At 53.9% G+C, this 23273-nt stretch overlaps 1 protein-coding gene across 1 annotated transcript in view; it reads left to right on the top strand.

Moving 5' to 3' along the window:
* IQSEC3 (IQ motif and Sec7 domain ArfGEF 3) overlaps positions 1-23273 on the top strand; it is a 111940-nt gene that overhangs the window by 64726 nt on the left and 23941 nt on the right. Inside the window, exons 4-6 of the mRNA XM_039236286.1 lie at positions 5326-6102; positions 6139-6455; positions 8448-8609. Of these exons, the coding sequence (XP_039092217.1) occupies positions 5326-6102; positions 6139-6455; positions 8448-8609 (1256 nt within the window). The remainder of the gene's footprint in view (positions 1-5325; positions 6103-6138; positions 6456-8447; positions 8610-23273) is intronic.

Genomic DNA, 23273 nt, shown 5'->3' with positions numbered 1-23273 from the left:
CCTCACCCTGGGGGCCACCCCCCACCCCCCATATCCAACTCTCTTAGCTCTCTGACCTGGCCCTGGTTAAGAAAAAGGCTAGGAGGGTTGGGAGGGCCAGGTTGGGTGGACAGATCTGACCTGGGACACTGCCAAATTACTGAGCCCTGTGGGAGGGAAATGTATGTGTGTGTGTGAGCGAGTGGGGGGCAGGGTGAGGATGCAGCATTTGACCCCAAGCCCGGATCCGGAAGAGAGCCTAGATTTTTATTTCTCCTGGGACATAAGACAGGGTTGAGTTTAGTTCATGTCCACAAACATTTATTAAGCCCTAACCATGGCTCTGGCTCAACACTGGGCACCAGGAATGTAGCGACAGATAATACCATCCTTCCTATAAGGTACAGTCTGTGGGAATACAGAGAGCGTGGAGGGCAGCTGCAAAGGATGGGAAAGAAACAGTAGGAGCCAGTGCAGGCTGGGGCTGCAGCAGGCTTCAGGCTGGAATAAACAGGAGAGGGTTGTGTTAAACGCACTGGAACAAATGGAAAAGATCCAACATCTGAATTCAAATGCCATAGTGAGCCGTTGCGCCTTGCCAGGCTCTGGGCTAGGTGTTGTCCATGGATCAGGGGTCTCGAATAACTTATGCTCTACTGGAATCAGGGTAGGGGGCGTGGAGAGAAGGAAGGGTGGGTTAGTTAAATATCACAAAGATTAGTGGAGAAAACTGGGCATCAGAAAGAAGTAAGAAACAACATTCTCCACTAGCACCTGAAGCGGTGAGATCCCTGTCTGGTTAGGGAACTGAGGATGCTTCATGGAGGATGCCCATTTGAGGCAGGTCTTGAAGAAAGGGGAGAATGTCATGGGCTGAGGGACAAGGCTGAGCTAATGCTCAGAGCAGGAAAGCCTCGTGTGGGCGGGGGGAGGAGCAGGAGTCGAGCCCAGCATGTACAGAGGCGTGATGTAGTAGTAGAAGGTGGGAGGTAGGCTGAGGCCAGATTGCTCAGGGTCAGAAGACCAGCAGGAAATATTTATATACTTATTTTGGGCAATGCTTTCAAGCAGCTGAAGGCCTGTGTTCGTACCTGCTCTTCAAGAACCTTGATCAGGGTAATGTAGCATAGGGTGGATGGTGGGTGTGAGAAGGGAGCAGTGAGGCGGTGGGGAGGCTGCCAGAGTGGTCCAAGTGGGGAGTCAAAGACAGCCCCACGTGGCAACAGTCTGATGGAATGGTCAGGATGATGCAAAAGGTTGTAGGGGTGGGACAGGTGGTCAAATAAAGACTTTGAGGCTGACGAATGCAGAAGGTGGGCGAAGGAGGACACATGGACAAATGCGAGGTTCTCAGACTGGAAAGCATAGTAGCCGAAGTGCTGCAAGGCAAATAAAGAAATCATCAAGAGCTGATGTGGGGAGGACATCAAGGACATCTTGTGGGGGGCAAAACAGTGGCTTCGTATAGGTGAACAAAGGGATCCATTGGCTGTTGGAAATGCAAGACTAGGATCAAGCCTAGGAATTGAAATTTGAGAATCACTCACCTAATCATCATTGTCATCAAATAGCTACCACTTAGTGCACACCTATTATGTGCCAATTTCATATGAAATCACTCAATTCTCATAACAGACTACAGAGTCAGCAGGGTTAGCTTCATAACAGATAAGAAAACTTAGAGTCAGAGATGTTAGGAAACTTGTCCAAGGTCAACCAGCAGGGAAGAAGCAGATCTGGGACTGATCATCTCCCCTAAGGCTTGTTCATCAGCCCATTAAAGTACAGTGAAGTTGTAATAGTGGACAAGATTCTCACACAAGAGGTGAGAAGATACTAGCCTGCAGGACAGCTGTAGAATTGCCACAAAGGCTCTGCTGGAGATACTTTCCCTCTTAATTAGTTGTTAATTATCAGCTACCAGAGGTTGCTCTAATGACTTCCAATGTAGAAGTCATGGAAGGTGCCCAGAAGTGCATGGGAAAATAATTCACATGTGTCTGCAGAATGCAAGATGGCACTCATACGACTTGTAACTGAGATGCTTAGGGATTTTGAGGCCAGAATACAGGATGGAAGTTCTGTGTGGAAGCAGGCAAACCAAGGTAGACTGGGTCATGAGAGCTGAGGTCCGAGTTTCAAGGTGATAAAAAATACCAAGAGCTGCAGAAAAGAGGGAGGAGGAAGGTTGAGGATGGACCATCATGTTTCATGATGAAAGGTCTCTGGTGACCTTCATGAGAGTCATTTTAGAAGAGCAGTGGTAACAGGAGGCCGACCCCGGAGACTCAGGGCATACAGACTTGGATCAGCAGTTCACCATTTGCTCATGGAATGAGGCAGAGGGTGTAGACTAGTGTTCCAAGAGGTTTGGTGGAAAACAGAAAGAAAGACATTGGGCTAGTGCCCCAGAGCAGGGGAGTCAAGAGGAGTTATGATTTAGCCTGGGGAGATCTGGTAGGGTCTATAGGCAGGTGGAAAGGGGCCAGTGATACAGTGGAGTTTGGAAATACAAGTGAAATGCATCAGCTCCAGGAGAAGAAAGTTATGGGTTAATTAGGAGATTTTTGAGAGTCACAAAGATAACTTTGCAATTAATTCTTTAATGTATTCAATAAATACTCATTAAAGGCCTACTGTGTGCTGGGCACTCTCCAAGCACTGGGGATAAAGCAGTGAACATGGCAAAGTCTCTGTCTTCATGGGGCTTACAATATAGTGGAGGATTTGATGAACCAGATTCAAGATATTTAAATCTGGTCTTCTTCTCTGCTTGGGGACACTGGGGACATTGGTTGGTAGAAGTCTCCTAGGGTTAGTTCAGTCAGCCTTCTGCCTCCAGGTAGGATGATATTGTGCCAGGGGGATGGACATCTTTACTATTCTGGAAACATTTCAGGTGACGGGATTTCATACCTTCCCTCTGTTGCCAATAGCATCTCATAACCTGAAGAGAATGCCCTTGGGCCTAGGGTTTCCCTCGAAATGTGAATAGTCCAGGTGAGAAAGAAATATGAATTCCTGCCTGGCGTCAGTTTTTCATGGGACTCGAGGAGGGATAAGAGGGCAACAGAAATTGACAGAGGAGGCAGTTAAGTGGTCAGTTTCCCTCACTATCTATAACTTCTCTTTGGAGGACTCTCCTGCTTAGTTAAGACCAATCTCCATTCCAGAGCTCAGGGAGCCTGCCAGAGTTCTGCAGGGAGACTGAGCTGAGCTCTCTCCCCTCTGACATGATTTCTGCAAAAGTAGCAATGAAATGCCTCTGAGATATCAGAAACTTCTATGTTTCTCTGGAGATCGTGGGTGCTTGATAAAATCCCATAGGCAGAATTCTGATGGCCCCCAGATTCCTGATGCCCCGCCCAGATTCTTGCCTCCTGGTGTGCACACCCTCTATTATCCCCTTCCCTTGAGTTGGAATGGGACTAGGGAGTATCATAGGATATCACTTCTGTCATTAGGTTACCACGCAGTTGACCTTGACCTAATCCAAAGGAAAATCATCCTGGGTGGCCTGACCTAATTAGGTGAACCCTTTAAAGGAGGTGAAGCCGCAGAGCCACTCCTCTGGTTGCCCTTAAAAGGCCAAACTACCATTTGGCTGAGAACAGCGGGTAGCTGTAAGTGAGGACCTCAGTCTTAGAATCTCAGGAAACTGAATTCTGCCAACAACAATAAGCCTGAAATGGGACCCTGAGCCTTGTGTGATATTGCAGTCCCAGCTGACATTTGATTTCTTCCAGGTCAGATCCCAAGCACAGAACCCAGTTGAGCCATGCCTAGACTTCTAACCTACATAACTATGAGCAAATAAGTGGGTATTGTTGTAAGCTGCTGAGCTTGTGGTAATTTGTTATGCAGCTATAGCTGACTAATACACTTGGTATGATTTTTAAGAGTACCTTGAAGGCCCCATGAGGATCATGAAGACATTCTGCTTAAGGCCTTGTACCTTGTGACATGCAAACACTTCTGAGGGGAATCATATAGGAGGCCTTATTGGCCACTCAAACCTTAATAAGCTGAAGTTTCCCAACTATCTTCCCAAAGGACAGCTGGATTTGGGAAGAGGAACAGCATAATGCCACTAGGTTTGGGGTTGGGAAGGGCCTTGAATGGCGAGGCGGAAGAGCTGAAGACAAGACTGAGGTCATCTCCTTTTACCTGGGATTGTCCCCGGTGTTTCGGGTTGTATCTGTGAGAGTTCCCGGGCTAGAAGGGTGCCTCTGCTGGTCCAGCAGTAGAGGTGGGGGGGGTCACCCACAAAGAGGGAGCCCAGGAGATTGCTGAGGTTGTGAGATTGTGTCACTCCAGCTGCCGTCCCTGGTGAGCCGGGCGGGGCAGGAGGCAGGCTGAAGCATGGTACTGAGGGAGGAGATTGGCCTTTCTGTCTGTTTCACTTCATGTTCCTGGGAAACATGGTGAAATGTTATTGGTTGCTCACATCTCATCTATTCAGCATCTACTATGTGCCAGCCCTTAGGCTGGGTACTGGCAACACAGAATTAATCAAACCCCAATCTCAATCATTATGATGATCCTGGGCCAGGAATTTCTGCAACGCACTGATGGGAATGCTGAGGAAGAAGGCAGGTGAACAGTTGTAGTGGCAAGGTTTTTTTTTGGTTTGTTTTTTGTTTTTTCAGTATTTCTGTTTAATTTTTAATTTTATTATTTTAAATATACACTCAAGTAGAAAGACTACTTTAGTAAACTCCCAGATCATTAATATTGTTTCATCTACCAGTTCCACTTTTTTTGATGGAGTATTTTAATACAAATTCAAGATGTCATGTATGTCACTCATAAGTGTTTCCAGACGCATCCCTGATACGAACCTTTAAAAATGACCACCACAGAGGCTCCTGGGTGGCTCTGTCATTAAGCCTCTGACTTCGGCTCAGGTCATGATCTCACACCTGATGAGTTTGAGCCCCGACCTTGGCTCTGTGCTGACAGCTCAGGGCCTGGAGCCTGCTTCAGCCTGTCTCCGTCTCTCTCTGCCCCTCCCCCGTGTGTGCTCTGTCTCTCTCTCAAAAATAAATAAACATTAAAAAAAAGTAAATTTTAAAGATTTTAAAAAATTAAAAATAACCACGACAACAGCATTATCTGACTACCAGAAGCAACACACCTGTCCCCTGCCCCCAGGACGTGGCCAACCCCTGGAAGCCAGTCCCACATTCTACCCCTCTAGGTATCTGGCATCTCAGGCCATGACATGCTAGGAGTTCTCAGACTTAGCCCCTCGGTACCCGCCAGCTGTGCATTGCCGGGCCCCACCAAGGCTTAGGTGGGGACTCCAGTCCTAACTGGGTCCTTCCTCTCTGGTTCTTTTCGCAGATTGAAATGCTAGAACACAAGTACGGGGGCCACCTGGTATCCCGGCGCGCCGCTTGCACCATCCAAACCGCCTTCCGCCAGTACCAGCTCAGCAAGAACTTTGAGAAGATCCGCAACTCCCTCCTGGAGAGCCGCCTGCCCCGGCGGATCTCCCTGCGCAAGGTGCGCGCACCCACAGCCGAGAGCCTGGCCGCCGAGAAGGCGCTCATGGAGGGCTACGGCCTCATGCGGCTGCCGCTGGTGCGCTCACCCTCCCTGCCGCCGACCTTCGCGGACACGCTCACCGAGCTGGAGGACTCCTTCACCGAGCAGGTGCAGTCCCTCGCCAAGTCCATCGACGACGCCCTCAGCACCTGGAGCCTCAAGACCATGTGCTCCCTGCAGGAGAGCGGCGCGTACCAGCTCCACCAGGCCCTGCACGCGGGCGCGGGGCCACGGGGCCTGGAGGCTGAGCTGCGGGAGCTCGATGGTGCCTGCCCGGCGCCGGGGGAGGAGGCCGCCGAGGCCGCCGGCCTGCCCCAGAGCCACGGCAGCACCCTCATGATGGCTTTCCGCGACGTCACCGTGCAGATCGCCAACCAGAACATCTCTGTCTCCTCTGCCACGGCTCTGTCGGTGGCCAACTGCCTGGGCGCGCAGGCCGCCCAGGCCCCGGCGGAGCCCGCTGCGAGCAGAGCGGAGCAGGGCGAAGCCCCGGGCCAGGAGCCCCCGGCGGCTCCCGCCGCGGAACCGGGGGACGCGCCGGCCGAGGACACGTGCGCAGAGGCCGGAGCCAGCGCGGCGCCCCGAGCACACCCACCTGCGGCTGCGGAGGCGGCGGCGGAGGGGGCCGCGGTGGCGATCTCGGAGGCAGAGGTGGAGGCGGAGGAGGAGGCGGGGGAGGCGGGGAAGGAGACGGAGGCCGAAGCCGGCGACAACTCAGAGCAGCTGAGCAGCAGCAGCACGTCCACCAAGTCCGCCAAGTCCGGCTCGGAAGTCTCGGCCGCAGCCTCCAAGGAGGCCCTGCAGGCCATGATCCTGAGCCTGCCGCGCTACCACTGCGAGAACCCCGCCAGCTGCAAGTCGCCCACGCTCTCCACCGACACGCTGCGCAAACGGCTCTACCGCATCGGCCTCAACCTTTTCAACATGTGAGTGAGCACCGGCCCTGGGCCGCAGAGAAGAAGCCGGGGTGGGGGCGGGGGCGGACCTGCATTTACAGGTGAGCAGGGTGCCAGGTGATTGTCCACATCACCCCAGTGCCCTCCCAGGTGGCGTTTGGGCCACGCCTGCTCCTCGAGATACTGTGTGAAAATACACATTTTATTTTTCATGGTCACAAACGTATTTTACTTTCGCCACTATTATCGTTTGCAATGAAGCTAGGGCTTGAAAAGCGAGAGAATTTAAAAGAAAATACAGTAGTTCATAAATAATAGTATAGACGGTATGAGGATTGAGCAGAAGTCATTCAGGTAGGACACCAAGTTAGGGAAACAGCATCACCTTCTGGGGATGATGTCAGGGAGAGGATGGGCACGGAGGAAGTGAGGAAAGGCAAGTGGGGTGACAGAGAGGAGACCTAGAGTAAGGAATACAGGTTAAAGGCAGGAGAGGGACACTGATAAAATGGGGAGACAACGAATAGGGGGTTGTCTAGGAAAGAGAACAGAATGGAAGCAGAAAAATGGCGTCCCCGGCCAGACCCCCGCTCCCCGCCCCCAGCCAGAACTGTCCTTGCAACTAGAATGTATACAGCTGGTGGCAAGCAGTATGCACATGCCCTTCCCATGGAAACCTCAAGTATAGGATCAGCAGTCTCCACCCTCTATTCACCCCTTCCTTCAGAGCCCTGAGCCAGGAAATATAACATCCCTTCCAGCCACACGGGTGTGCATTTATTCACTCAGCTGTTACTTACCACAGCACGACGACCACAAGGATGAGTAGGATGCATCCCCTGGTCTCAAGAAGCTTGTATCCTGGGTGGGGGGGTGGGGGGGGTGGGGGTGGTATAGCTCCTGTTCATGGCTCCTCTTGCATAAAGCATCTGCAAACTTCGGAACAATACCTAGAGATAGCATTATTGTGCCATCTTACAGAAAAGAAAGGCTCACACAGGTCAGGCGCGTTGCACGCGGTGATGGTGACGTATCTGGGGAGCTGCAGGCCCGTCTGGCTGCCCGTCCGTTGCTCTTTCTTCCGCATCAGGCTGCCGCCTGGTGAGCCCAGCCTCTGCTCTCTCATGCCTCCACAACACGACTCCTGCGCGCACACTCACACTCGCACAGACACTGGGATCCCTCAGACAGTGGTTCTCAAACTCTCTGTGGCCAAGGGCCAGTTTGGGTTTTTACCCGACGTGTTGTGGGCTGATAGGTCTGTAAAATACAATAAAAATGAACTGCTAGAAAAACAATCACGTGCTTGATTATCCTGAAAATGTCAAAGTGCTGTATATAAGAGGTTCTAAATGCTGACCCTCTCTCTCTGCACTTGTCTTCTCCTGAACTGGTGAGACACAGTTTGGGGAGCACCATGGATTTGCAGGACACACTGTGAGCACATTTGCCTGAAGACACAGCACCCACCCCCACCCCCACCCCCACCCTCACCCCTACACGTAGAGACTGGAGCCTGAGAAAGTACATGGTGGAGAGCAGGATTCTATGGACACTATGGACAGTGTGCTGGGAGAGCTGACCTCTCTTCCCCAGTCTTACCCTCCCTCTGGACTCTAGGCTGGGTACTGAGTATATACAACAGAATACAGACAGGGAGGAGGGCCTTTTGTGGCAGGCCTCAGGGCCCTCAGGGAACATGGAAGGAACACCTCTCCACCTGTTCTGGACTTCACTCATTTTGGCCAGCCCTCCTCCAAGCGCTTCCCTCCCCATGCTACCTTCACTCCTGTGGGTGGGGGTGGGGGTGGGGTGTTCAGGAAGGCGAGGCTCCGGTGAGAGGTGCTTCAGATCCAGAGCCCCTCTGCAATGGAAGGGATCCTAGTATTTCCTAGGAATTCTTCCCAGAAACCTCCGGGCACTTTTATGGGCTCCATGGGCGGGGAGAAAGGAAGGAAAGAAGTCATGGATGGCCTTGGCTCACTCTCTACTCCTTCTTCCCATCCCCACCCCCACCACCAGAAACCCGGACAAAGGCATCCAGTTCCTGATCTCCCGAGGCTTCATCCCTGACACCCCCATCGGAGTGGCCCACTTCCTGCTCCAGCGCAAGGGCCTCAGCCGGCAGATGATCGGGGAGTTCCTGGGCAACAGCAAGAAGCAGTTCAACCGCGATGTGCTGGAGTGAGTGCCCCCCTCCCTGGCCCATCCACCCAGACGGAACCCTAGGATGCAGGGGAGTGAGCCAGATCCCTGGAGTCCTGGCCCATCACTATATCTTGACCAGCCTGTTTCCCCCTCCGAAGTCCCGCAGACATTTATTGAGTGTGCTCTGGCAGGGTACCATTGAGGGAACGAGGGGTACAGGAATGGCCAAAGGCAACAAAAAGTCCTCCCTACCTGCTACCCTCGGGCAAGAGAACGAGTCTGGAAAGGAAGAGGACTCTGTCTGCACCGGGGCCATCTCTGCCTGGTGCAAGGCCCACGCTTCCGCTGCCATACACCCAGCCTCCAGGCCCCCACAGGCTGGCCTGATGCCCCCACGGGCTCAGATTCCTATTGGTGGAGTCAAACATGAGGCAGAAATAAGAAGTTAGACTGAGGATTTTTAGAGCAAGAAAACAGGGTGATTCCCTAAAGACACGCTCTCCACCGAGATCAATAGATGGGGGCAGGATGTGGGGACCACCTTGCCTAGCATTCAGCTTTGTTCACACGGAGGCGTGGGCACGTTGAGAGTCTCTTCACACTCCTGGCCACCCCAGGAGCCACAGGGTATGGGGGGGGCATCCCTGGGGCCCTGGAGCCACCTCTCCCCTGGCAAAGAGAGGGTGAGGCCCTGTGAAGCCTGCTCCGGCCCCCTTAAGCTCACTTCCTTCTTGAAAGTCACCATGCTATAAGAAGCGCCCCCACTTCCCTGCCCCTCTCTCTTGGGTAGTCAGCGCAAGTGGGTCCTCAGAAATGTTTCTGAGAGAACCTTTTCCTTTCTCAGAACAGCAAGGGGCTGCTACACGGGGGAGGGGGCTCCTGCTCGGGGAGCACGGGCTGACTGGCAAGGTGGTCAGTGTCCCTGGAGTGGGAGCTCGGAGACCTGGCTTCCGCTTTGGAGCAGATTCAGGGCTGTGTCTCCGGGCCTGCGTTTCCACGCCCGTGGAGTGGAGGGGGTGGGTTATGAGGGGTAGACCAGTTGTCCTCTGGAATCCCTATCACATCCCTAAATTCACCAGTTGTTGTCTAACTGAGCACAGTCCAAAGTGCAGGGGCTTGGACCCATCTGAGGGACCATGAAATCTCCAGATGCCCCTTAGTTGACACAACTCGGGTCCTGCCTCTGGCTGTCAGCAGCTTTGGACAACCAGCCCCCGCCCCTCTCCATGAGGTCTTAAGATGCTTTGAGTGCCTGCAAAGAAAAGTAAACTCATAAGTATGCAGGGCTTCCTTCCCCCCTCCTTTCCTCGCCCCCCCCCTCAGGCTCCCCTTCCTCCTCACCACCACCCCCGTGATGCAGGGGGCCCTGAGGAAATAATAGAAAGAGGAGAAGGATCAAGTTTTCTGTCTCCTTCCTCACCCTGGTTTTTTCCACCGGCCTCATCTCTCTGGCCTTTTCATTTGCTATTGTCCCAGTTCTACTCCCCCATTCCCTTGGAGGGGGTGTGGGGTGCTGTGCCTTGTTTCATTCTTCCCAACTGCCCCCTCCCCTGGGTGACCTGCTTTGTCTCTCTGCTCCAGGGGCAGAGGTACCGGCTTCACTCACAGGCCCTGGCTGACTGTGGTCTCTTCTGCGTTCCCTGGTCCCCGAGTGGCCTGGCCCTGCAAATCTGACCTGCTAGGCCCACGGTGACCTGGAGTGCTAGGAACACAGCCCTGGTGGTACCTCCGCAGCGCAGTGCAAACTCATTGCCACCCTCCCCGGGACTCAGTGTGGGGACTGGAGACAGACCAGCGCTGCAGCCTGCGCTGGGGAGGGGCGCCCTCTGGGGACCCAGCTAGCAGCTGAGGCGGGGATCAGGCTCAGATGAGGGGGCAGTATGTGGTGGCAGGAGAAAGCTGTGCCTGAGAGGGCCTGCTCTGAACCCTGGCTCTGCTCCTCTGGTGCTGGGAAGAGGCTCACCCTGGGCCTCAGTCTTCTCACCTGTAAAGTGGGAGAGCCAGGCTGTGTGCTCTCAGAGGTCTCTTCAACTCCTGTGACTCTGTAGTCTCTCCCATTCCCCAGTGCCTTTGGGATCCTACAGAATTGTTGGCCATGCTTTGTCATGCCCCCGGCGCATCCCAGAGCAGCCCACGGGCTCCAGAGCAGTGCTGGGGGACCAGAGTTCTCCATCATTCCACGGACGTTGAGTGCCTGCTCTGTGTGGGAACATGGGATGGGGGCGGTGAGGAATAGGCTTGGCTGTGGCCTCTGGGGAACTTAAAGACCCAGGTGTCAATGGGAGAGAGGAGAGGAGTATGGAAAGGAAAGGAAGGGCCAAGGAACCTGCCTACAGCAGGCATTGTGGTTTCAGGAGAGTGGAGTGCAGCCCCGAGCCCCAGTCTGCCCCAGTGCATGCCTCAGTCCCTCGTGTTTTATTCAGCAGCGAGGCAGGCCCCTGGTGCCGAGGCCCTGGCCCACTCAGCCGCTGCACATAACAGCTCCACGGAAAGGAGCCCTCTTCACCCAAGTGTGTGTTGCTGGCTGGCTGGCTTGTCTCCTATGGGGCGCCAGCGGGAGATGGAGAGCCGGGAAGGGGCAGGCACTCGCGGGGGAGCCAGACACGGGGGTTTTGGGGGGGTCCCAGCCACCCAAGCCAGCCATCCCGCAACCTCGCAGGGTCTGCTACCTCCTCCTCCCACCAGAAAAAACACACAATAACAAAGTCACTGGTGCCATTTCGCTCAGGCTGGAAAGGCTTCATTGGGATTCTGCACAGCGTCCCTGCCCCCGCCTGGTGACATTCAGCGTGTAGAGTCTGTTCTGTACAAAGCTGCTGGCTGAATAAAAGGACATAAATCACCCATCCCCTTGGAGACTGAGACAGCCCGAGCCCCAGCACTCTCCAAGACGCGGCCAGGCAAGAAGAGGCAAGGGTGGAAGCCTCTAGGAGGGCACGGGGTGGGACCCCCACCGTGACCACCTGTGGGCCCGTGGAGAAAAGGAAGAGAGGGGGGCCAGGTGGAATGAAATCCACTTCAGCTGCTGACCTGAGTCTGAGCACCTATGTCTCATGCGGTGACATTACCTCCAGAATCTGACCTTGGTGCTCTTGGAAGCTGATCTCTTTATCCCTTAGCACCCTGTTTCCATAGAAGATGCACTCCAGCGAGGAATCTGTCCAGCCAGGATTTATCAAATAATAACAGAAGGCATTCTGAGCTCAAAGGGCCCCATCTATTCCACTGGTTACCTAGGAAAGGTTTAGTTTTCTTAACCTTATTTTTTTAAGTTTGTGTATTTATTCTGAGAGAGAGAGAGACAGAGTGGGGCAGGGGCAGAGAAAAAAGGGATAGAGAATCCCCACCAGTCTCTGCACTTGTCAGCACAGAGCCCAATGCCGAGCTCAACCCCATGAATGTTGAGATCATGACTGGAGCAGATACAAAGAGTTGGACACTTAACTGACTGAGCCACCCAGGCACCCCAGCTTTGTTTTTTTTTTTTTTTTTAAGAGAAACCAACCTGTTTTCTCACTTGTCAAATGGCAATAATATTACCCATGTCATATGAATTAAAATTTTCAAATGCATGTAAAGCGCTTAAGTCAGTGATGGATGCTTAGGAAGTTGTTTGTAATATTAGCTATTTCTGTTATTATCTGTCCCACTTGGAAGCACAAGGCATTGAACACCTCCTCACCCTGGCCAGGTAAACCTAAGAACACTCACATCTGGTTTGGGATCAGGCCTACTCACCAGACACCAAGAACATGCTGGAGCTTGCTGGGGAAGGGAAGGAGAGCTCGTCTGGGGACCATCCTGTACTCTGAGGAAGTCCTCTCTAGTGCTGAGGAGAGAGAGGCATTGTTGGCTTAACAGAGGGAGCCAGACATCAGCTGGGGTTAGGATCCGTTGGTGCTGGAAACTTCTCTCTCTGTTTTCACATGGCTGGGAAATTTGGCTCTGCTCTATTTCCCTTCTGAAATGTTCGCTTCAGCAGGTTTGAAGGCCAGCGGATGGAGGAATGTTCCATGCTGGCTGTGAGCGGTCTCTTTTCTGGCCTGGGTGATCTTTTCCAATGTGAATCACATACACAAGGGAGGCAGCGGCGTCTGTCCTTTGCATTGCAGTGCACGAAGGGCAGCTCTTGGGTTGGGTTCCCAGAAGTTTCCTGGGTGTTCCTTCTCTCACTCTGTCTACTCCCATTTTTTGTTCAATATTAGAGTTTGACATTTTAGTCAGGTTGCATTATTTCATTTCCTTGGAAATGTGTTGGCCAGAGTGTAACAGATTTGTTCTTCTTAGGGGACATTCAGAAATGAAGACAGATTGTCAGACTCAACAGGCTGGAAGGCACTAGCCTTTCACAGCTAGGAAGAAATTATTTGAGAATGTCCTGCCCATTGTGTTGTGTGTAACCTCAGAACGGTTGCTTTATTTTTGAGGAATTCCACCAGGAAGGAGAGAGGAGGCTGGGACCCATGCAGACCCCTGTGAGTCTGGAGGAGGGTGGAAAGAGACCCAGGCAGGCAGGGATAGACTTTGGGGTTATTTCCACTTCTTTGAAAGCTTGACACTGTGGCCACCCAGAGGGGGGGAAGGAGGGGGTCTTTTCCAAAAGTGGAGTCTTTATGATTTTGACCCCTCAGCTCTCCAGTGCCCTTCTCCCTCACCCCCCACCTCCACCATCACACATGTGTACACACACACACACACACACACACACACACACGAGACGAGAGATTTTCCTTAACAGTAAAGAGTCATGAACATTTCAGACCCGCTTACTCCTGTAGTGAAGATTTTTGGACACCAAGTTCGGGGTGAACAAGTCCAGAGTGGTGACTCCCTTTGGTTTGGTCAGTTAGCATCTAAATTGGGCTTTCGCACAAAGACTTACCACCCAGCCCCTTCCCGATAGCTCGGGTCCTAGTCCTGGAGGGCTCTCTCGGTCCCTGTGTGATACCCAGGTGTGACTCTTTGAAATGGGATTTCCAGGGAGCAGCTTTCTAGGGAGAGGGGCTCCCTGAGAGTTACACTCTCCTGGGGATTTTAGGAGGGCCAGCTGCGAGGACAGGCTGTGAGACGGAACACATGTATCAGGCATTCGCAGTGTCCCAGCAGGCACTGTGCCCGGACCCATCCATGCAAAATCTCATTCCATCTTCACAGCAGCTCTGTGAGGTGAGTGCTGTTGATCTGCACCAAACGGAGGAACGGAGGAACAGAGACGTTAAGTAGCTTGCCCACAGTCACAGAGCTAACCAACGGCTCAGATCGATGATGGCAGATACAAGGGTTCTACAACCCGGGCCCGAGACACCATCCTCCTCTCAAGGGACATGTGGTCCAAATGCTTTGTAGTTTTTGCTGGCCCCCAGTGGTGGAGTGTGGCACTAGAAGACCTTTTGCACGGCCTGGTGGTCCTGCCTTCTCATCTCACCCGGGCAGAAACTAAGGCCCAGGTGGGGTGCCTGGGTGGCTTAGTCGGTTAAGCGTCCGACTTTCACTTAGGTCATGATCTCGCGGTTCGTGGGTTCAAGCCCCACGTCGGGCTCTGTGCTGACTGCCAGTTCGGAGCCTGGAGCCTGTTTCAGTCTGTGACTCCCTCTGTCTCTGACCCTCCCCTGCTTACACTGTCTCTCTCTCTCTCTCCTAGAAATATAAAAAAAAAAAAAAAAAAAAATTAAAAAAAAAAAAGAAAGAAACTAAGGCCCAGAGAGAAGAAATGACTAGTCCCCTGGCCAGTGGCTGATTGAATGAAATCAGGTACTATCCCGTGGCTTGATTCACCTTTGTTCTCTCTGCTCATCTGAGAAGAAAGCGGGACTGAGAAACTGATTCATAAAATCTCAAGAGGTCTGACCTAGATCCATTTTCCCCTATTCGTAATAGATGGACATTTTAAGGAGCCGATAGATGAATGTCTAGAGATGGAATTTCAGGCAGAGTTAACTGTTGAGGAGGGAGAGGGTCTAAAACCTATGCTAGAAGGGACTTCAACTTCACTCATGCACTTGGTATGTCAACTCAGACTTGGTCTCCAGGTGCCTAATGAAAACTGTCATTTCTTAAGCTCTGTTATGGACCAGGCACTTTACACACATTGTCTCTTTCAAAACTCATAACCACCTGCCTAGTAGATGTTAAAGGTGTAAGCTCCATTCTGTAGATGGAAAAAGTGAGGCATGGAGAGGCTGAGTGACCTGAACTGAAAAAGCCTCAATGAAGGAAGCCAGATTCAACCCCGAGGGTGTCTGACACCAACCCCCTGGCTTCTCACTCTGCCCACTGTTAATGGCACAGAGCAGCGGTTCTCAAAGTGTGGTCCTTGGAACATCAGCAGCAGCATCCCCTGGAAAGTTGTTAGCAATATCCATTCTCAGACTCCAGCCCAGACCCACTCAGTCAGAACTCTTGTGGGTTAACAAGCCTACTAGGGGGGTCTGATGCCCACTCAAGTATGAGAACCCCTGGCAGATGGGCCCAGCAAAGGGAAAATCACCTTAGGCATCTGCATTGACTTCTAATTTGCTTGGGTAGTTTAAAGGTGGTTCTTTTGGCTCGTGAGTCCTCAAGGTATGACTGGCAGCCCGCCTGTCTGAGGCCCTCCCAGGCGAGATTTTTCTTTGTTTGCATGTCGTCACCAGGGACGCTGGCAAGTCTTCTTGCGTCAGCTCCCTTCTGCTCTATTTTCCGAGCCACGTTGCACTTTTCCAAAAAGCCTTGACCTTTGTCGGGCATATTATGAGTTGTGCCTAACAAAAATAACTCTCTGGCGGATGGGGATATTTTTAATTGAATTGTATGAGCCAAGAACTGCAGAAATAAAACCAAGGTTCCTACATCTCGTGGCAGTGGGTGGTTTCATTTTCCATCCTAATCCTGAAACCTGGGCTTAGTCTCCTCCCCGAGTCCAAGTGTTTCCCCCTGCAAGCCCCCTCCCCCCTTCCCCTCCCCACCCTGCCCCGCCCACCTCTGCAGCACAGGCACCTCTGCTGAGCCTCAGCCTGCGTGCACCTCACCTTCCAGATCTGTGCTGTCTCTTCTGGCCAATTAAAAATCCCTGCTGCTATCATTACCTATTTTCAGCTCCCAGTCAGTTCCTTTGTCTGCCAGACGCTGTCTTGCTATCGTTTAAAAAAAAAAAAATTGAGATGAAGAAAGTCATTTTGATCACAGTCGTGAATGACGCTTCATTTCCCTGCAACACAAACTTGACTCCACACACAGATCAGTATTAACAAACAATTTTATGCAAGATTGTACCTGTGTATACAGATGCAGGGAACATCTGTGCTTACAGTACTGGCCACAGGATGGAGAGGGAGGGAGGCCCGGACGGAAGCTGCGCTCCCGATTCACTCATTCGCGGATCGGCAGTGGCACCTCCGTGGACAGGTGTAGCTGTGCTCGGCTGGAAGCGGATTAATGGGCACCAGTTAGCTTGGCTCTCATCACTCACTCACTCGCACGTGCCGCTGAGGGGAGTGGGAAGCCCGCGTACTCCACACCGCCTTAGCGCCCGTGGTCTGGAATCTACAGGCCCGTTTCCTGGGCAGTTCCATCCAGTCTTGGGGTGAGCTCCAGATGATCTTGGCAAAGCAGGCCCAGCAATCGTGGGCCACTGGGCGGGCTCCCACCCCGGCCGAGCACATGCTCGAGGTCCCGTTCATTCACCCAGCTGCTCTCTCACTTACACATTCATTCATCTCGGGAACAGTTATTGAATTCGTATGTGCGCCAGGCATGAAGAAGGGAAAAGAGCTGCCTCTGCCGGAAAGAGCACAGAGCCGAGTGGGAAGACAGGCAGGTAAATGTTATGGCGCGGGAGACAGAGGCCTGTCCGGGGTAGCATGGAGGGCGAGGGGGCTCCTAGACAGACAGATAGCTCAACAGGGACCTCGAGGTCGGGGTGGGGCGGCAGGAAGAAAGAACAGCATGTGCAACAGCGTGCAGGTTTGAGAGCCGGACTGCAGGAGGGAGCCCGCATGCGAAAGGGACAGAAGCTGGGGCGCTAGCAGGGTGAATGGGGCTGAGAAACTTGGGCTTCATGCTAGGGACGTGGGAAGCCCTTGAAAAATATAAACAGAGGGGCGCGTGGGTGGCTTAGTCGGTTAAGCGTCCGACTTTCGCTTAGGTCATGATCTCACGGTTCGTGGGTTCGAGCCCCGCGTCGGGCTCTGTGCTGACTGCCAGTTCGGAGCCTGGAGCCTGTTTCAGTCTGTCACTCCCTCTCTCTCTGACCCTCCCCTGCTCAGGCTGTCTCTCTCTCTCTCTCCTAGAAATAAAGAAAAATATAAACAGAGGAGTGAGTGGCAGGGCCAAAGGGGTGTCCTAGAAGAATTGCTCCGGAACATGACTCGGAGGCAGAGAAGCTGGTTAGGGAGGCTATTGCAGTCACAGTCATGGGGAGAAATGCAAGGAAGGAGGAGACCCTTAGCCTGGGCAGTGGCCACAGGAGGGAGAACTCCTTGGAGCCCGGAGACATGGCGAGGAGGTAGGTGATGGGCGGGAGGAGAACAGAGGCGGCCAGATCGCAGGGAACAGCTTCCCGAGCTGTTGAGGATTTGGAACAGTCTTTGCATGTGAATATATTTGTGCTTTCAGGCTCTCTGGGGTAATTCGTGAAATTATGCCAAATAAACATGTGTGTATTATTCATTTGGGAGGGGAGATGCTGGGTTCGGGGGACATTTCTTCTGAAGAATCCCTCAAACCAGATAGTGTCAAGTATTTACCGAGAACACATTAAAATATTAAACACCAACTGCAAGGTGAAATACGGGCAGCCTGACTTCCCTGCAAGAGAAGCCAGCACAGCCTGTGGGCTTGTGAGTGTCGTTCCAGTAGCTGCCATTCAGACCAGAGTGCCCGGGTGAATTCGATAGCCAGGACACTCAGAAGGGTGTTGGTGGACTTCCAATCAAACGCAGACTCGATGGTTTGCATGTGCCCCCTGGACTCAGCAACATTGTCTTTTACAAACAATATAGATCAACCAAAAAGAATTAACTAGTTGGTGACTAATAATACAATGAAAAGGGTGAATGCATCACAAGAAACACTTAAGAGCTGTCGAAGGGGACATTCGGAGCCAGCGAAATGAGTAAGGCCACCTAGAGAGGGTGTTAAGAGCAGGAAAGGAGTGGCTCAGTTGGTTAAGTGTTTTGGCTCAGGTCATGATCTCACAGTTCACGAGTTAGAGCCCCGCGTCGTCGGGCTTTCTGCTGTGTGGAGCCTGCTTGGGATTCGAAACTCTCTCCCTCTCTCTCTCTCTCTCTGCCCCTCCCGTGTGACTCTCCTTCTCTAAATAAATGAACTTTTAAGAAATCATTTAAAAAAAGAGAGGACAGGGAGCCTAGGGTCCAGTCCTAAGGTAGAGGTGCAGCGGGAGGAGGCCCCTCAAGAAGGAGGCACACCTTCAGGGAGGAAGGAGTCAACCTAAGGGAGGGCGGTGTGAGGGAAGCAAGAGAGCGGAGTTTTTCAAGAAGGGAATGATTAGCCATGTTGGCGCTGCCCAGAGGCTGCTGGGATGAAAAGTTGGTGCCATTGTACTTGCAACATGGCAGCCAGTGTGGCCTTGAAAGGCGAAGTTTCAGTGGAATGCTGGAGGCAGATGCTTGGCTGCAGCAGATTGAAAGGTGAATGGGATTGAAGACGTGGAGACAGTGTGCACAGGGACTGCAGAGGCAGCAGGCATAAGGCCCCCTAGTAATTTGGCTCCAAAGAAGAGTAGAGACAAGAGGTAGTGACTAGAGGCAAAGAAGAGTCCAGGCAGGGTTATAATTTGTAAAATAGGAAAGACAAGACTTTGGGTGCTAAGGGCAATGATTTAGTAGATACTAGACTGGTACTACAGGAGAGAGCATCTCAGACTTAATGTGTCCAAATCTGTAGTCTTGGTCTCTCCTCCAGCGTATGTGTCCACCCCATCATGGGCTCTGCTTAAAAAATTGCACTGCCAGGGGGCGCCTGGGTAGCTCAGTTGTCTAGGTGTCAGACTTCAGCTCAGGTCATGATCTCACAGTTTGTGGGTTCGAGCCCCGCGTCTTGCTCTGTGCTGACAGCTCGGAGCCTGGAGCTGCTTTGGATTGTGTCTCCCTCTCCCTCCCCTGCTCACCCTCTGTCTGTCTCAAAAGTAAACATTAAAATTTTTAAAAAATAAATAGCACCATCAGGCCCTCAGGTGCTCAAGCCAGGGCTTGGAGATTCACTGTTGGCTCCTCTTTCCCTCACTTCCCACCTTCCCTTCATCGCCTGCTCCCATCAGTTCTTCCTCTAGGATGTGTCTCAGACTGCCCGTTCACTTGGTCTCCACCTTAGCCCACGCTCCATCAGCCTTGACTTGGACCTCGGCAGTAGCATCCCAACAGGACCCCTGTTTCATTCTCGTTCTCTGTCCTCTCTTCTCGACTCATTCTCCCCGAACAGCCAGAGAAATCTTCATAAAACAAACTGGCTCGTATCACTCCTCTGATCATGCCCTATTGTCTCCCCCTGCATTCAGGCTAAACTCTGAAATCCTCTTGTGGTTCACAGAGCTCTGCCTGGTCAAGCCCCTGCCTGCCTGTCTAGCCCCACAGCCGGCTACTCTCCATTGTCCCCCTTTACTCTCTGCATTGCAGCCTCACTGACTCTCTCTAGGTCCCTGGAAGTTCTTTCCTACCGCAGGGCCTTGGCATATGCTTTCCCCCCTCTGCCTGAAAGCTCTTCCCCACTTCTCCCCTTCCCTTGGTCGGGCCCCTACTCATCATTCAGGTCTCAGCTCAATGTTATGTCCTTAAAGGGGCCTTTCCAAAATATGAAATATGTCCTTTGTCCTCTCATGGAAACCTGTCTTTTGCCTACATAGGATTCACCACAATCACAATGACATAATTATTTTTGACTCTGTGTATAATGTTTGTCTCTCTCATCAGGATAGGGTCTGTATTTGTGTGGCTTGACACTTATACCAGGTCCCAAGCATAGCACCTTGCACACAGGAGGCAATGCATGTTTGGGAGGAAGGGAGGGAGGGCGGAGAGAGGGAGGGAGAAAGAAAAAAGTCACCACCAAGGACCAGAGAAAGCACCAGAGAAGGGAAGGGGGAACCTAGGGGGTCGGGGACTGGTCATTGCTGTGGCTTCTGGGTACCCAGGGTAGCTCTGAAACTGAGGGATGGCCACACTGCTTCCGTGCTGACTGCCGGTAGTGAGGTGACCCCCAGCACGTGACTGTGACTGTGCCCGGTCCCCCCCACCCCCCGCTTTGGGCCCCTCTGGCTCCTGCCAGGCTTCTGGGTAAGATAGCTGCCCCCAGGGGCACATTGGCACTAACCGGGGCCGGAGGCAAGCTTGCCTGGCCAGGGAGATGCTGGCAAGTAATGTGATGTGTGCAGCTCCCCTTGCAGGGCCAGCTCTTTTGTGAGCTGGTTTCTTCACAACAGGATAATGGTTATCACACAGGATGGAGAGAGAAGATGAAATCAGGGTGCACTTAGTGACCCACTAAGAGCAATCCTCAGTAATATGAGCACAGAGGGCGCTTCCCCCACTGGTGCCAGACCCCCGTTGAAGCAGAGATGGCCCCACGGGGGAGGGGGGGAGGGAAGGGGCCTCACAAGAGCGGGAAGCACAAGCCAAACCCCTCTGTGGTCTCAGTTTCACCTTCTGCAAAGTGGGGAGATTACACACCAGAAAAGACCGCCCAGAAACATGTGATGTTTTTCACCTTAAAGATGACCAAAGAGGACAGATGTCATTGGCTGTCCTGAGTGGAGGCCGCAGGGTGGATTTGGAAAACTGTCAAACCATCTGCTCCCCACCAGGATTCCAGGGGGGCAGAGCAGAACGGGGAGGGGGAGATTGCATGTGCTGGCAGACACAGCAAAGTAAGAGAAAGTGTGGGAAAGAGTGAGAGAAGGGGGGGAACGTGGGTCACCGTGCAGCCTGGACTTGTACTTGGGGAGAAAAAAGAGAATCAGGCTGAGAGGAGGAGCAAGGGTTGTGGGGGGTTGTGGGACGGCAGAGGGCCCTGCGGTGAGGGGCTGCACGAGGGCCAGCCTGTCAGGAGAGAGCACAGCCCCAGCCCCGACCTCAGCCCCACCAGGAAGGCTCGCAGCGGTTCGCTGGGAGGAGGGGTGAAGCGGTCATGGCCATCGCCAGCGGTATTCCACAGCCAGCCAGAAATGGCGCTGTGGCTTCCTGCTGTCTGGGAGCCCTCTGTCTGCTGACTGTGGGCCCTCTCTGCTTCTGGGTCCTTCTCCGAGAGCGGGGGCGGTGCTGCGAGGTCACCTGGCCCAACCCTCCTCGGAGACAGCAGTGCCTTACCATCACGCAACACAGCTCCTTCCCTCCTATCTGCGGGTTTTGCAGAACATGTTCAGATTTGTTCCCCAGGATCCGAGAGCCCCAGGACACCCCCGCATTGCACACTGATGCCCCAGGCTGGCGACTGCAGGGAGTAAGGCGGCAAATACGTGCGCGTGTGTGTACGTGTGTGTACACGTGTGTGGAGGGGGGCGCGGCACCAGTCTCCATCTCCTTCCTCCCTCACTGCTCTGCAGAAGCAGCCCCTGGGAGCCGAGCTGCTGCCCTGGTGGCCTGGGAGTTGCTGGACTCGTTTCGAAAAGGCTCCACCTGCCTGGAGCCCCTCCTTCCCTTGCACTCAGCTCAGCCGCGGGTTTTCAGTTACGGAGAAATCGCCTGGAAAGCTTGTGCAAGATGCCGATTCCCAGGCCCCACCTCTACGTAGTCTAGTGGGTAGATCTGGCACGAGGCTCAGGGATCTGTGTTTTAACAAGGCACCTCCCAACTCTTACAAGGGGTCCTCGAGGATCTGGGCCCAGGCACCCTCCCACGAAGTCCTTCCCGCCACCGTGGCCTGAGACTGATTTACTCAGCACTCCCTCCGTGGGCTGGCATTTCCACCCGGCTGAGTCTCGGGCTCCGGGCTCATTCCTGGAGCTTTTAGCCGCAGCCCCGAGTGAGCGAGCAAGCGAGCGAGCGATCGGACTGCGTGTCACCTGAGTGAAGGCCTGGAAACTAGGCCATCGTGCTTGGCTGAGCAGATCCCACTTTCTCCCAGCTGCTCCGCTGCCTCCTTCAGCTGCCCCCCCAGTGGTGCCCGGGCTTTGGGCAGCCACCCCCTTCAGAGCACTGGGCAGGGGGCACAAGACAAAGGCTCTAGGAGCATCACTGATGAGGGATGTGGAGGCCAGGCAGGGGTGCGGTGGACAGACTGACGGGGCAAGTCCTGGGAAGCCGCCGGACACCAGGCGGGGGGACCCGGGACCATCCTGCCTCCAGGGTTGGCCAGCCTGGGGCCCACTGCCTTCCCCTTGGCCTTGATGAGTCGAGAGGGGGTGCAGGATGAGCGGGTATGGCCCTCTGCTCCGTGCCCAGGCCCCCTCCGTTTCCTGTCCTTTTCCACCTCTCTCTCCTCTCTGTCTCTCACTCTGTCCCCGTCTCTCCCCTCATCTCTGTTTGTCTCTCGTTCTCTGTCTCCGTCTCTTCCCCAATTTGTTGGTCTTTCTCTCTTCTTCTCTTTGACTCTTTGCCTCTCCGTTTCTGTTTCTCTTCCCTTCTCGATCCTTCTGTTCTTGTTTTCTCTGTCTTTCTCACCTGCCTCTGTATCCTCTGTCTCTCACTGTCTCCACGTCTGTCTCCTCCTCCCTCCCTCTCCTTGCCCCCTGGCTCTGGCTCTGGTACCCTCGCTGCAGGGACCGCACTGGTCACTGGTTCGCCTCCTCTGACAGCCTCGCTGTCTGGTCAGTCATGCACAGCTCATAACTCCTGGCTGTGCTGGGCTCGGGGGCACGTGGATGCGGGCCCCATGGTGCGGCTCTCAGAGTTCACCTGCCAGCCAGGGAGTGCTCGGGGAGGAGGTGACGACAAGCGCTGCTGAGAAATCAGAGTGGCCTCTCCCCAGGCTGGACCGATAGTTTCCAGATAGTTCCCCCAGACACTGACATCGCCGCTCGTCACACTCAGCCCCCCAGCGCCACCCTCTCTCTCACTATCCAGGCAGACAAGTCTGAGAGAAGGCGGGGTTTGACCAGGCAGAGGGTGGGCTCCCAGCCTGAAGATGGCCACCTCCCCGGCCGAGGGGGGCTCCCAGCCTCCCCTTCCTAGAAGTCCCCGCGATGCCCTCTCCTCCCTGCTCCCCCTGAAAGGGGCTCCAGCCCCTGACCACTGTTGGGTGGGTGTCTCCCATTGCTTCCTTCTGAAAACGCACACCAGAGCCAGGGTTGAGTCAGGATCCCTGAGTCCCCTGGGTGGTGGGCCCTGCACGGGCGCCGGTGTCGTGGAGGAAGTGGGTCCTGCTCAGGACTTGTCCCTCTGCTCACTTGGTCACTGGGCAAACGTCCCCTGAGTCCCCCAGTATGCTGGGCACCGAGCCACACATTGGGCTGGAGCCTGGAGCTCGCCTCACCTTTTTGGGCAGAAGTCAGGCAGGGACCGGGCCGTGACACTGTGGCAGTGTCCGCCAGGCCTGTGGAAGCCGGAGGGGCTGCTGACCCCAGCGGGCGTTGTGGGGCCGGGTTAAAACGATCCGGAGGGAGGAGACTGGACCACAGCATGGCCGCAGAAAGCGGGGAAGCCAGCTCTGAGAGCCTGCTGGCCCGTGTGAGCATCTGCAGTTCTCAGGCACATCAGGGCTTGGCCAGGCCTGGACCCTGGCTCGCTGCTCATGGCCCTGGGGACAGGGCATCCCCAGGGAGGGCAAGGCAGC

The sequence above is a fragment of the Hyaena hyaena genome, unplaced genomic scaffold, assembly GCF_003009895.1.
Source record: "Hyaena hyaena isolate Hyena2069 unplaced genomic scaffold, ASM300989v1 scaffold_108, whole genome shotgun sequence".
Taxonomy (NCBI): domain Eukaryota; kingdom Metazoa; phylum Chordata; class Mammalia; order Carnivora; family Hyaenidae; genus Hyaena; species Hyaena hyaena.
Note: the sequence above shows the minus strand (reverse complement) of the source record. Positions and strands in the feature narration are given on the sequence as shown.